The sequence below is a fragment of the Solanum dulcamara genome, chromosome 9, assembly GCF_947179165.1.
Source record: "Solanum dulcamara chromosome 9, daSolDulc1.2, whole genome shotgun sequence".
NCBI classification, from domain to species: Eukaryota; Viridiplantae; Streptophyta; class Magnoliopsida; order Solanales; family Solanaceae; genus Solanum; species Solanum dulcamara.
Genome location: NC_077245.1, coordinates 75,712,484 through 75,725,865, shown reverse-complemented (window position 1 = coordinate 75,725,865; position 13,382 = coordinate 75,712,484). Strand labels below are relative to the sequence as shown.

Genomic DNA, 13,382 nt, shown 5'->3' with positions numbered 1-13,382 from the left:
TTTCTTAAAATACTAAATTTCATTATGGACAAGGATTTCAAGACAAGGAGTTTGTCTTCTAGGTCACGCTTATCGCATCGGACTTATCTAGTACTGATTACCATTCCTGTGTGATTTGCAAGATTGTATAAAAGCGAAATTTTATCCTGTGCACACCTAAAAGATGACGATGTTGTCATAAAAAATAAAAATAAAAATAAAAATAAAAATAAAAATAAAAATAAAATATCATTGATGTTACTAGAGGAATGTTTTGAAATAAATATTATTGTACACATGTCATTATTTTAGTGGGCCACAAAGCTGCCATAACTGAAATGTTTTTATACCACATACAGTTAAGTACTCTCGCGAAGGAATGGTTCCGTTTACCACGTGTCATCTAATTATGGGTCCCACTGCTATAACCCGACCCGTTTCCACCCCTCAAATTTGTTTTCTTTCCTTCAATTTTCATATTGATGGATTTTCCTCTCCTATTTATTTAATATGTTTTATTTAAAGCGACGATCTACCATAAACAACTTTTCTATCCTTATAAGCAGGAGTAAGGATATGTAGTACATTTTAGGGAAACTTACATAAATATACAATACTAAAAAAATATTATCATTTATAGCAATAATTTTTTTTTTTACTGAACACTTATAATACATTTATAATACAGTTTTAATACATATTACAGAGAACTATTTATAAAACATATATAATACAAGTTTTATAGATAGATAATATATTTATCACATACTTTGATAGATTTATAATATATTATGTCTATTTCTTACTACACAAACATGATATATATTTTAAAATACTTATAATACATTTATATTGTATGCATAATTCACTTTTAATACAAGTGTAGATTTATCATAATATTGCTATGTATTGCTATAAATTGTAATAAATAAAAAATATCGCTAAAATCAGTAATTAATTTTTAAAAAGCACTCAATTGAGTAATTTTTCCTACATTTTACCCTTAAAACCCCTTTTTAGCTTTTGGACGTGTTGTTTCTAATGCTAACTTTAAGCCATAAAATTCTTAAAGTCAGTCAAAAATAAAAAGTTAGGATTTTTAACTTTTTTTCTAACTGCTTAAAGTCATTTTGTTTAACCATGGAAATTACTTTTATATCCCTTATATTTTAACTAAATTTCCAAACTACCCTTTTTATTCTTTTAACCCTAAAATTCAAACACCTATTTTCAGCATAACCACTTTTATCCAAACACTCAACTGCTTATTTATAAAAATAACTTTCAGCACTTCAAAGTTCTAAAAGCACTTCATACATAAAAGTTACTTTTTTTAAGCTCATCCAAACGGGCTCTTACTCAATTTTACTTGAGAGATTTCACTAGAAATATTCTCATTGTTACAGTATCAGAACTTCAAATTAACTCAAATAAATGATGATTGTTCAAGCTTTATAGGGAGACTATACATCTTATATGACTTTTTTAAAAATTTCTTTTAACACTATTTTGAGGGCCCAATATCGGGCGAGATCTGTCATGTTATGATACCATGTGAAATTAATTATTGAGACTAGCTCACGCCTCAAAATTTACGTCCAAGAGAGGATGATTGTTCAATCCTTGTATTATAAGGAGATTACTAATCTCATTAATCACCGATATAAAATAAAAAATTATTCTTTCACAATTATCAAATAAATAAATCATAGTTTATAAATAAGGTCTCCAAATATATTAAGACAATGTATTGATAAATTACATCTCCATATTTTATTTATAATTGTATGATATTACAAACTTTCAATAAATATATAATTTCATAAAAACACTCTAATTCAATAAATTAATAATAATAATAATAACTAATTATTTCGTGATGCAAATAATCTCTTCACGTTTAACCTGCCACAAAATTATTTTGTCCTTATTGACGGGAATTACCGGTTGTAGGTTCACCCAATCAACCTTCTTATCTTCTTCATTCCCCATATAAATAGGAGTAACCCGGGCCGCCATTTTCTTCATTACATTCTTCTTCAATTGTAAATTAGCTCCTCTATTTCATCTGAATTTCGCTTCTGCCACTCTGGTTATGTTCACTGCCGGTCGCCGGAAAACTGAGAGCCACCTCTCCGTACCTGCTCTCCGCTACCGCCGCATCAGTTAAGTTTATAATCTCTACTTATATATATATATATATCTATAGCGTTAATGCCTTCTCCGAGAAATCACCGGAGAGGAGGTAGTGAGGAGAAGAATCGGAAAGGAAAGTTATCGGAGAAATCCATGTCGTTTCATGGACAGAGCTCGGAGAGCAGTACGTCGGAGTTGCTACGAAGGCCTAGAACAGTACCGGATTTGCTCTCCACCGGTAGAATTTCAGCCGGAACCGGTTCATCGCCGGAAGTGAAGGACAAATTGAAGCTAACGAAGTTACTGTTGAATGTTACGATTCAGAGAAGTACCGGTCCTGTACAGGTTCTGATTTCGCTTGAATCGACGGTTCAGGATCTTATCTCCGCCGCACTCCGGCAGTACTCGAAAGAAGGAAGACGTCCGGTTCTTACCTCTGTCAATCCCACCGATTACGATCTTCATTACTCGCAATTCAGCTTAGAAAGTAAGAACCGTTCGATTGAATATTCTTCGCTGAATCTGAACCGTTGATTTTCACGGCGAACTGATATACTTTTCGTTCCAGGTTTGGATAGAGAGGAGAAACTGATCGGATTAGGTTCTAGAAACTTCTTTCTGTGCCCAAAATCGTCAAATTCCGCCGGTGCCGGTGCTGGTACCGGAACGACGTCGTCTTCATCTTCTTCAAGCTGTGCAAAGCAAGCTGATAAAGCTACTGCTACAAAGATTTCATTGCCTTGGCTCAAATTCATGGATTTCATGCGGTGAAGAAATTATACTCCAATTTTGTCACTGTAAGTTCGAAATCCTCGTCAACAAATTAAAAATTCACGTAGCCAATTAATTGAGCTACTACAATTCTTCGTAAGTTCGAGATTATTGTATAACATATATTATATTTACCTCAGTATTTAGAATAATGTTTTGAAGTATGAGCACAGAAAATAAACATTGTTGTGGCTTCTTTTACGTTTGTCATGTCACTTTTTTTTTATAAAAAAATTAGTGTAAGGTTACCGAGTTTCGGAAATAGCCTTACTATCTAATGAGATAATGATAAGGTTTGTGTAAACTCTACCTTTTCAGACCCTATTTGTGAAATTTCAGTTTGTATATTGTTATTGTTGCATCGATAAGTTTGACTAAATTTACATGAGTGCATTATCAAGTTCATTATTTAGGGTGACGTTTTTCATTCATTTTCAGAACTTGAATCTGAAATTTTTAGTTAAAAGATAAAGAAATTCTAACTATTCTATCACAATTCATGTGGATCGTTTGCCACGTTATACACACAACATATTGCAGAATTATTTTATGCATATTATATATTTTTCGATCTAGATTTTGTGAAATTGAGATTGGGATTTATTTATTTTTGAAAAAACAAGAAGAAGAAGAAGCCAACAATATTTTCAAGTTGTTTTTAAGCAATAATGTGTCAAATAATTGAGTGCATTATTAATCGAGGAGGTTTGCGTGGAAACTTGAAGCTGATTAATAAATGGATGCAGCCAACTTTGTGCGGCTCGTCCGAACTGAGACCATCAAAAGTGTGGCATAAGAACCATCAGGATTTTTTTTTATCTATCTATTTTGTCCGAATCAAGTAGATAGGCTCCATCTTATTCTATTTTTCCACTGTGCCGTACCCTGCAGAACAAGGCCTTCTCTTTCGGTGCTAGGCGAGGTTTGGAACCCTACCATCTATTCTATATGCATCTCAATTGCTTCGCACCTCTGCTTGAAAACCTCCATACAACGTCCCTTGTTTTGTTCTAGCCGCTGGGGAAATCAGAATTTTAATTCTATTGATTCTGAAATTTATAACGACAATTTCAAATATTAATAATTGAGTTTTAAACTTAATATTTGTACATATTTAATAAAATTTTAATACAAATATATTAATTGAGCAAAAGTTAGTGAATTCTATTGAATCTGTATCCAAACTTCTAGCTCTGCTACTAAATTTTCAGACATTTTTGTGAAATTTAGAGATAAAAGCTTGGAGACATGTATGTCGGGACTCTGAAGCTTTTTGAATCTTCATACATGCGTGTTTGAAGTTGATTTTAAAGTAGCTAAACTTACTAAAATTTATGAAATTCCAATGTAAAATTTGTCTAAAATATCATATGCTTCATAGAAAGTTTGTCAATAAAAGTCTGTAATTTTTTTTTGACTCACCAGTCACCTATCTTCATAAAAAAATAATTTAAATATCTTGCAATGTAATGTTCTTTATTTTGGAGAGATACTTTGTAGAATATAAATTTTACTACTAGATATTAAAATTTTGAATCCAAAGTTGTTGACTTCTTGTGTCTACTACGAAAATGTTTTAAAGATTCTATAAAATTATTGTATTCTACTCAAAAGAATTTGATATTTGTGCTTCCACGTGATAAATGTGGGACTATTTGGGCTTTTTAATATCTACAATTGTAAGTTGTAAGCAAGCAGTGAACATTACATGAGCTCATAAGTAAAGTATGGAACAAGCCTTATCTAGAAAGCAGAGCAGAGCAACCTTATCTTGCTATGTAAAGCTTCTAACAATAATAGGAATATCGCGTATGACAGGAATATTGTTGACCATTACGAGCCATAACTAGACCAAGCTGCATAAAGCTGTTCTTGGCATAGCCCACTTCAATCCCAACAAATAAAGGAACATCTGCTAAATCTGTGTAGATATAGAGCAATGTAGGAAAATATGGTCAGCCTCTATTCAGCACATGTAGCAGACTAGCTGTATCCGTCTTCTTTGTAGATTGTCTCAAGTCAAACATGCTTCTTTGATGACCAAACCACACAAAACACGTGACTTTTATCGATGCCTTACTTTTCCATATCCTCTTCCATGGGCCAAAAGTAAGCTGATTAGTACCTGTGAGTAGCATCTTGTAACAGGAGCTGTGAATGAACCACTGTCCTGCTGTCTACAAATTAACTGATCGTTACTGTTGTGCAAACCAGAAACTGAGGATAAAAGGTTGGAAAAGTACTATTTTCATGTAGAATCAACATGAAACACAGGAAGCACTATCTATACATGAAAATCAAAAGGAACGAAGAATTGTAGCTTTCTGCTCCCACATCAGTTTTATTATGACAGTTGCTGCTACTTATGAGAAGCAAAAGGTGATTAGAGTTTCAACTTATATGTCAAAGGTGATTAGAGTTGTGTACCAAGATGCGTTATACCCTATGCTTTCAACTTATGCCAATTCTCAAAGAATGTGCTATATACCAGAGGAATATGTACAAAGGTTATTCTAGAGCTACTTTACATATATGGTTTTAAACCTAAGATTAGACATATCACAACAGATAGTGTTGAGGTAATGATACCTATAAGAAGAAGATGCTCCACCACCTTATTAGCTACAAACTTTTGCAGCAATAACAGGCCAATACATCTGAGTCCAATACATTAATCAGACAAGGTGTCAGCTTCGCTATATACTGAATTCTTCTCGTTAGACTCCAACCCACTGTCAAAATTGATACATTGGATTTCTAGGGATCCATCTGAGTCGCCACCTGCTTTAAGGAGTTCCTTTAATTCATTAAGAATAAAGGGCTCCACCACCTTCCAGAAGAATGTGGCATTGTCCCCTAGAAAACCTATCCAAAAGGCCCTCCCCCTCTTTTTTACTCGGCAGTCTAATGATTTGGCTTTCAGTGCTTTAAGAATACTCACAACACCCTCTGAACTTCCCTTTACTCTCAATAGAATATCACCAGATGATGTCCGGTAACCACCATACATATACCAATAAGCAAGAACACGAGGTGACAACCATCTATGTATAAGTTTTGGTATACAAGGACGTCCATTTGGCCAGAACTGATCAGCATAGAAAGTAAAACAAGAATGTGAAATGGTAGTAAAAGAACTAGGAATGTCAGCAGTGCTATCCACCATCATATCATGAGAGCCTAACCACTCGTGAAATTCATCATGTATGTGTCTCTTAAAAATGGAATGGATCCTCGACTCTTCATTAAACTCAAAATGGATTGCATGCAATCTCCTCTGTCCATCTGATTTAATTTGCACACCTCCAAGAAGCAACCCCGTCAAAACCTCTCGTTGTTCTGGTTTGAGCTTCAGCCTAATAGGTTCTTCAACTACTTTCTCTCGCAAGCTGAGAACATAATCAAGTCTTTCCATCAACGAAGATTCAATCTCAATGTCGTATTTCTTTTGGCACATCCAATTGTATATCTTTTCTGCCTTCACATACTCTCCAGAGGTCATATAGCCTCTCAAAATACTGTTGCAAGAACGAGAATTAACACCAATAGCCACATTACGACGCATTTCATTGAAGATTTCTTCAGCCAGGTTCAGATTGCCAGTATCCACCAATGAATCCATATAAATGTTAAATACTGTCAGATTCGGATGGCAGACTTCACGGCACCGGAGAAAGGTAGATTCCAGTTTCTCATGTAAACCTGCTACGGAGTACATCCCCATCAAATCAATGAATGATGGGATCAGCTGTTTCATACCACTGTTTATGAATTCGGACATGATAGAATCTGCAAGGTCAAATTTTTGAGATTTAGACAACACCTTTATTATTTTATGGTATGCTGCAACGGAGGTGGAACCCAGTTGTTCCTGCATCCTCCTAAATACTTCCAAAGATTTTGTAGGTTCTCCAATCTTTGCATAGACTTCCATACGATAGACAAAAGCTTGAGAAGGAGGATTGCCATCGATGGAGAGGAGTTTTGACCAAGTTCTTTCGGCTTCCTCCACATTCCCATCCTTTGAGCAAGCTCTTAAAACTGACATAAGTACCTCTTTGCTCTCTTTAATTCCTCTTGACCGCATCTCTGCTCTTAGTGCAACTATTCTTTCCATATCCACCACATCTTGATAACTGTGAAGCCATATAAGACCACCAAAAATATCACTGTGTATTTCCAATCTGGAGGAAGTCAAGTTCTGATATATAAATTCAGCCTGTTTCAGAAAGTGTTTACTAGAGCCCCGTGTCTTTCCCAAAAGTGCTTTAAACAGAGAATTGTGTAAGTTAAGCCGAGGCTTATAACCTCCCAAGTGCACCATGCGATTGTAGATGCTACAGGCTTCATCTAACACTAATGGTCCAGGTGCACTAAGATAGGCAATAATGAGAATATGGAAAGTAGATTCACAAGGCACTCGACCCTGATTAATTATGTCATCAAAAATCTCCCGGCACTTCAAGTGCTTTCGTTCCTTTCCCAAGTAATCTGCTAGCTTCGTAGCTAGAGCGAAATCAAATCGAAACCAATGTTGTTGCATCATCCATTTGTAAACCTGCTATTTGCAACACACACTTTTAGATCTTTGTGATTTAGAGTTTAAACCCTATTATTTTAAATACATGATATGAGTAATTGGGTATCTGACATATGGAAAAATAATTTGTTTAACAAAGTGGAGGCAATTAAATGTAAAAGCTTTAGATTTCAATTTGAGGAAGCAAGTAAAATGCAGATAGCTACACTTCCTTAGTCATTCCAAATGAAAAAAAAACTCGGTACGATGGAGTGGCAAACCTATTGAGCAATTTTCTTAACACCGCTTAAAGTGCAAAAAAAGAGGAAATACTAAACCTTGACAAGACTGGCTAGTACAGATACTTAAACGTATTTATAAGTATATAAACCAAAACAAGCACAGTATAAACTTCACCAAGGTTCAGTTTAAATACAAGCTGCAAGTCTTAAGAAGCACAAGTACCTTACCAGAAAAAATCAACCAAACACAGATAAACAGCAATATCTTCATATTCTCCAAAATTTATAGCAAATTTCTTCGACATAATAGTTAGTGATAAGAGAAACCACTAATGATCAACCGAAATAATTTTACCAACATAACCAAAAAAACAACCTTTTCTAAATATAGAATTGACTAAACTAAATGAAAAGAACACATTACCCTAAAAGCAGCTTCATTTTTGTGAATACACATACAGTTAAACAGAATTTTTCTCCACATTCTCCAAAATTTATAGCAAATTCCTTCCACATAATAGCTACTGATAAGTGAGGCAACTAATGATCAGTCCAAATACTTTTACCAACTTACTAAAAGACATATGCCCTTAAATTTGTATAAAGGTGACCAAGTAGACACACGCGTCCTACGTGACATAATATGCGTAGGAGCCCACATAGGAAATGCATTGCCACATAAGATGCATTGTATCTCAACTCTCTACAAGTTTAAGTGCATACTTGTGCAAACCCAAAGTTGAGTTAAATGGCACATTTATGTATTAGGCTTAACCAAAAACACAAAAGATAGCAACTTTTTAAAAACTAAAGGGAAATGAACACAATTACCCTAAACGCAGCTTCATTTTCGCGAATTCGCATACAATGAACAGCAATATAAATCCCATCTTCTTGCCTAAACCACTTCCTCTGTGCATTAAGAATCCTAACCATAGTAGGTGTCTTATGTGCAGGAAGCTCTTTACAAAGCCAAGCTAATCTAGCCCTACGCCATTGATCAGGAATGTCCTCTAATTCACTAACCTCAACAGCTGGGGTTTCAAACTTCTTCAACTCTGTAGAGTCGAAAGATTCGTCAAAATTGAAACTTTCAGCTACCCCAGAAGTAGAAATGGAGTCATATTTATCGTCTTCGACATGGTTTTCTTGGGAATCGAGCAGAAGTTGTTGGGGTGAAGTGGAAGATGAAGAAAAGGGGTTGTAGAGTGATATGGAAGGAGATAATGAAAGGGGTTTTACGGGAAGGAAAAAGGGCGATGAAGGTAAGAGGTGGCGATGATGCCGGCGGACTCCGTGGTGGTGGCGGAGTGGGGAGGAGGGAGGGTGGAGGGCCGTGGGCATGGAGGATTGGATAAGGGAAGTATCATATAACAGAGAAATGAACATGAAAGAGGAGAGTGGGAATTGGGAGATTGTCTAAACAAAACACAGAGCTTTAAGTTTTTTTTTTTTTTTTTAAAGCTAACTTTAAGTATTTTATTTGATCATAAAAATTATTTTTATATTTTTTTATTAAATTTTCAAATTATTCTTTTTATTTTTTTAAGTCTAAAATTCAAACACTTATTTTTAACATAAGCATTTTTATTCAAACATTCAACTTTTTATTTATAAAAATAACTTTCAACACTTCAAAATTTTAAAAATACTTCATACATAAAAATTACTTTTTTTAAGCTCATCCAAACGGGCTGTGTAAATATAAAGAACAAAACTTAAAAACTATCCAACTCTTAAATGCAAGCCACAGAATTGTCAATAAAGAGTTCAAAATATTGGCCCATAATGGTATATTGGGCTACCTCAAACAAGGCCCATCAAATTTTCTAACTATACAGAAATTGAAATATTTTTTTGTCAAATTTGGAGAACCATAAACCCTAGTTAAGCGGCAACTTTTTCTATATAAACCCTCTAAAACCCTTCAATATTCCGCCCTCTCTAATCTTTGCTCTTCGCGTAGCAGCAGTCTTTATTGCTCTCTTCCTTCGCCCTCCACCCCCCCTCGCCGGTCCAATTTTTGAGCTTTCAAACAAACAAATCATCAATGGAGTTTTGGGGTATGCTTAAAATTCATTTTTCTTCTTCTCTATTGGTTGATTATTTGAAAAGAAAGAAATGAACTATGTGGGATTTTAGTGGGTATGTTGAGCTTTTTGTGTTTTCTTCTTGTTTTTGTTTCTCGTAGAGTTTTGGGTTATTCTTGAATTCAATTTCTGTGTGCTTTATGCGGTTCCCTCTAGCTGTCTGTTTGCTCTCCTCTTTTTGTCCCCAGTATATGAGCTTTTCAAACAACAATCATCAATGGAGTTTTGGGGTATGCTCAAAATTCAATCTTTATTGTGTTTTTATCTGTTTTTCTTCTTATTTATTAAAGATTATTTGAAAAGAAAGTGATATATTTTATGGGATTTTAGTGTGTATGTTGTTGCTGTTGATCTTATTTTTTGTGTTCTCTGGTTTTAGTTTCTCGTAGAGTTTTGGGTTATTCTTGAAGTTCAATTTCTGTGTGTTTTATGCGGTTTCCTCTAGCTGTCTGTTTGCTCTCCTCCTTTTTGTCCCCAATATATGATCTTTTCAATCAACAATCATCAATGGAGTTTTGGGGTATGCTTAAAATTCAATTTTCTCGTGTTTTTATGTGTTCCCTTGTTTTATTTTTCTGTTTTTCATCTTCTTCATTGGTTATTATTTGAAAAGAAAGTAAGAAACTTTGTGGGATTGCAAAAGGTATGTAGTTGTTGTTGAACTTTTTGGTCCTTTCTTATTATGTTAGTTTCTCTTAAGAGTATTGGGTTATACTTGAAATTCAATTTCTGTGTGTTTTATATGGGTTTCCTTGTTTATTGGTGATTATCCAAAAAGAAAATAATAAATTATCAGGGTCATGGAGCTTCTTTTGTTAGTTTTTACTAGCTAATATGTTGTTCAATTTTGTTCTGGTTTTCTTTTGGGGTATGTTTGAAGTTCAAATTCTGTGTTTTTATTGTTTGTTTTACTAATTGGTGATTATTTGGAAAGGAAGTAAAAAAAATTGAGCGTTGTGGAGCTTTTTTGTTTTCTTCTTATGTTAGTTTCTAACTGATATGTTGTACTGTTATATACTTTGTTTCTGGTCGTGTTATTGTATGTCAGAGATATTTTATTAGTTATATTACATGTATATATAAATTGAACCACAAACACCCGTGCTTATTTCTTGATATGTTTTTATTTTTTGGGGCGAGAGTGTTTGGTCGTTAGAACCGATAATAAATATCTCTGATTTTTTTTATTAGAAGTTTCGAATTTGAGTTCTGAGAATGAAGTTTGTCTTCTTATGTTAGTTTCTAACTGATATGTTGTACTGTTATATACTTTGTTTCTGGTCGTGTTATTGTATGTCAGAGATATTTTATTAGTTATATTACATGTATATATAAATTGAACCACAAACACCCGTGCTTATTTCTTGATATGTTTTTATTTTTTGGGGCGAGAGTGTTTGGTCGTTAGAACCGATAATAAATATCTCTGATTTTTTTTATTAGAAGTTTCGAATTTGAGTTCTGAGAATGAAGTTTGTCTTCTTATGTTAGTTTCTAACTGATATGTTGTACTGTTATATACTTTGTTTCTGGTCGTGTTTTTGTATGTCAGAGATATTTTATTAGTTATATTACATGTATATATAAATTGAACCACAAACACCCGTGCTTATTTCTTGATATTCAACCTTGCACCTTAATATGTTTGTGAGCCTCCCACTTCTTGCTCATACACAATTACTACCTCAAGAAGGTTGCCCCCATCTCTAAAGGGGCTAATGCATTGCCTTGCTTCTTTTTTGGCCAAATCCTGATTTCTTTTTGCTTCTCCCTATTGTCATGAATTGCTTCCATGATGCAGAAATTAATTCTGACACCATATGCAGTGTAATTTATTAAGATGTGACATCTTTTTCACATGAACTATGTGTAGGTGTTGAAGTGAAAGCAGGAGAATCTCTAAAGGTCAAGCCTGAGCTTTTCAAGCTCATTCATGTTTCCCAGGTTAGCTATATCCCTTTTGTTTATATCCTTTCTTATACTAGCATAATGCCTCTTCGTTCTTCAATGGATATTAGGACAGTTTTAATGTTGGAATCTTGATTTTATAGGCTGCCATAGGTGAAGTGAAGGATGTCAAAGAAGCCAAACATGTTCCACTACGCCTAACTGTTGGGGAAAACAGTTATGTCATTGGAACTCTATCGGCCGAGGATAGACCTCAGTTGATGTTTGACTTGGTCTTTGAGAAGGAGTTTGAACTTTCACATGGCTGGAAGAATGGGAGTGTGTTTTTCATTGGATACACTGCTGACGACCCGAGCACTGATGAAATAGACTCTGGAGATGATGTTTTTTCGGATGAGGAGAATGTTTTGGAGGCACTGAATGGGAAACATGAGGCTGATGTGAAGGATGTAAAGCCTGATGCAAAGAAGTCTGCACTTGTTAAGGATGAGAAAAATGCTAAGGTAGCTGAACCAAAGAAAAAGGCGGAGTCTGAAGATGATGACGATTCTGAAGATGACTCTGATGATGAAGACGATAGTGAAGATGACTCTGAAGATGTGCCTCTAGGCATGGTAAGAATCATAAAGACTTCTGTGATGCTTATTCTGCATATTTTATCTTTTAATACGAGGAAAAATGATATTCCTTATATTCTGTTTCTGTCTGGGTGTATTGAACATTTTTCTCCTTTGGATCCAACTAGGATGGTCCAGAAGGAATGGATTTTTCTGATGGTTCTGAGGATGATTCCGAGGAAGATGATGATTCAGAAGAAGAGACGCCCAAAAAGGTACTAAATTTTGGATCTCTATGTGATCGTGCTCAACTTTTTTGACAGACTTGTAAGTTGATCCAATTGGCTTAATTAGATTAGTGTTATGTCTAATCGAGTGTTTTATGATAAAGGTTGAGCAGAAGAAGAGACCAGCTCCATCTCCTAAAGTAGCTCCTGGTTCTGGCAAAAAAGCTAAACAAGCAACACCCGACAAGAAGTCAGGTGTGATATATATTTCATGCTTCATTTCTTTGATGTATACATTCTCCATGGAATGTCAATATACAAGCTTGGTCGGTCATTTACACCCTTTATTTTTTCTTCAGGCGATAAGAAAGGTCCAGCCACCCCTTTTGCTAAGCAAAATGGTAAACCTGCATTCAATGGTAACAACAAACCGAAAACTCAGTCCCCAAAATCTGGTGGCCAGTTCTCTGGCAACAAATCGAACAACAAGTATGTACAACAAACACCACAAAGCCCCGTCCCCCTTTCTTACACCACACCCTTATCTGGAAACGACTAATTTTTGATTGGCGGTACTTTAAATGCAGGAACTTTAGTGGCCAAAAGAATTTCAAGGGTAAGCAAGGAAGGAAGTAGAATGCCAGAAAGACTACTTACCTATCAAGAAAAATGGGATATCATACAGTGAAGTGGAGTGTTTTTGAAGAGCAAAGAGTTTGTATTTTTATTTTTTAATTTATAGATGGTTGGTCTCTATGTTTTAAGCTATTTTCCTTAGTTTTAGTAGGTCAATTTTTGATGAATGTTTTTGTTACCGGAAAGTTTTGCTGCTATATTCATTACTATTTTGAACACCTTTCTTTATATGTTCTTGGTTCTTAGCTTTATTGTTATATAGCATATTGGTGCTTTGATTAAACTTATGTTTGAGCCGAGTTTTTATTAAAAACTCT

General features: G+C 34.6%; 3 protein-coding genes across 7 annotated transcripts; 2 read left to right on the top strand and 1 right to left on the bottom strand.

The window, feature by feature from the left end:
• The first annotated feature begins 1,991 nt into the window (after positions 1–1,991).
• LOC129902282 (uncharacterized protein At4g22758) lies at positions 1,992–8,732 on the top strand. Of its 3 annotated transcripts, none has more exons than XM_055977449.1 (3): positions 1,992–2,602; positions 2,684–2,912; positions 8,604–8,732. In XM_055977449.1, exons 1-2 carry the CDS (start codon positions 2,194–2,196, stop codon positions 2,884–2,886), a joined length of 612 nt encoding a protein of 203 aa, XP_055833424.1. In that variant the 5' UTR covers positions 1,992–2,193; the 3' UTR covers positions 2,887–2,912; positions 8,604–8,732. The 3 variants fall into 3 exon arrangements, with proteins under 3 accessions (XP_055833424.1, XP_055833425.1, XP_055833423.1); XM_055977450.1 differs by lacking the exon at positions 8,604–8,732 and adding an exon at positions 3,778–4,039; XM_055977448.1 differs by lacking the exon at positions 8,604–8,732 and having other exon boundaries at positions 2,684–3,141.
• On the bottom strand, positions 4,533–9,084 carry LOC129902281 (pentatricopeptide repeat-containing protein At2g15820, chloroplastic). 2 transcript variants are annotated; one of them, XM_055977445.1, is made up of 3 exons: positions 8,479–9,084; positions 5,476–7,444; positions 4,533–5,063 (listed from the first exon to the last, which is right to left on the bottom strand). In XM_055977445.1, exons 1-2 carry the CDS (start codon positions 9,034–9,036, stop codon positions 5,558–5,560), a joined length of 2,445 nt encoding a protein of 814 aa, XP_055833420.1. In that variant the 5' UTR covers positions 9,037–9,084; the 3' UTR covers positions 4,533–5,063; positions 5,476–5,557. The 2 variants fall into 2 exon arrangements, with proteins under 2 accessions (XP_055833420.1, XP_055833421.1); XM_055977446.1 differs by having other exon boundaries at positions 4,533–5,059.
• A 450-nt stretch (positions 9,085–9,534) lies between these two features.
• LOC129903094 (histone deacetylase HDT2-like) lies at positions 9,535–13,283 on the top strand. 2 transcript variants are annotated; one of them, XM_055978583.1, is made up of 7 exons: positions 9,535–9,710; positions 11,611–11,681; positions 11,789–12,259; positions 12,391–12,477; positions 12,594–12,684; positions 12,789–12,918; positions 13,017–13,283. In XM_055978583.1, the coding sequence occupies exons 1-7, from the start codon at positions 9,698–9,700 to the stop codon at positions 13,063–13,065; spliced, it is 912 nt and encodes a 303-aa protein (XP_055834558.1). In that variant the 5' UTR covers positions 9,535–9,697; the 3' UTR covers positions 13,066–13,283. The 2 variants fall into 2 exon arrangements, with proteins under 2 accessions (XP_055834558.1, XP_055834557.1); XM_055978582.1 differs by lacking the exon at positions 9,535–9,710 and adding an exon at positions 10,195–10,257.
• Positions 13,284–13,382: the final 99 nt, after the last annotated feature.

Excerpts from the sequence above, each read along its gene's own strand:
- LOC129902282 (XM_055977449.1), top strand. The coding sequence starts at position 2,194 with ATGCCTTCTCCGAGAAATCACCGGAGAGGAGGTAGTGAGGAGAAGAAT. Across the intron at positions 2,603-2,683 it reads CTCGCAATTCAGCTTAGAAA|GTTTGGATAGAGAGGAGAAA; the intron begins GTAAGAACCGTT and ends TTTTCGTTCCAG.
- LOC129902281 (XM_055977445.1), bottom strand. The coding sequence starts at position 9,036 with ATGTTCATTTCTCTGTTATATGATACTTCCCTTATCCAATCCTCCATG. Across the intron at positions 7,445-8,478 it reads AAAATGAAGCTGCGTTTAGG|GTTTACAAATGGATGATGCA; the intron begins GTAATTGTGTTC and ends TGCAAATAGCAG.
- LOC129903094 (XM_055978583.1), top strand. Across the intron at positions 11,682-11,788 it reads AGCTCATTCATGTTTCCCAG|GCTGCCATAGGTGAAGTGAA; the intron begins GTTAGCTATATC and ends TTGATTTTATAG. Across the intron at positions 12,919-13,016 it reads GGCAACAAATCGAACAACAA|GAACTTTAGTGGCCAAAAGA; the intron begins GTATGTACAACA and ends CTTTAAATGCAG.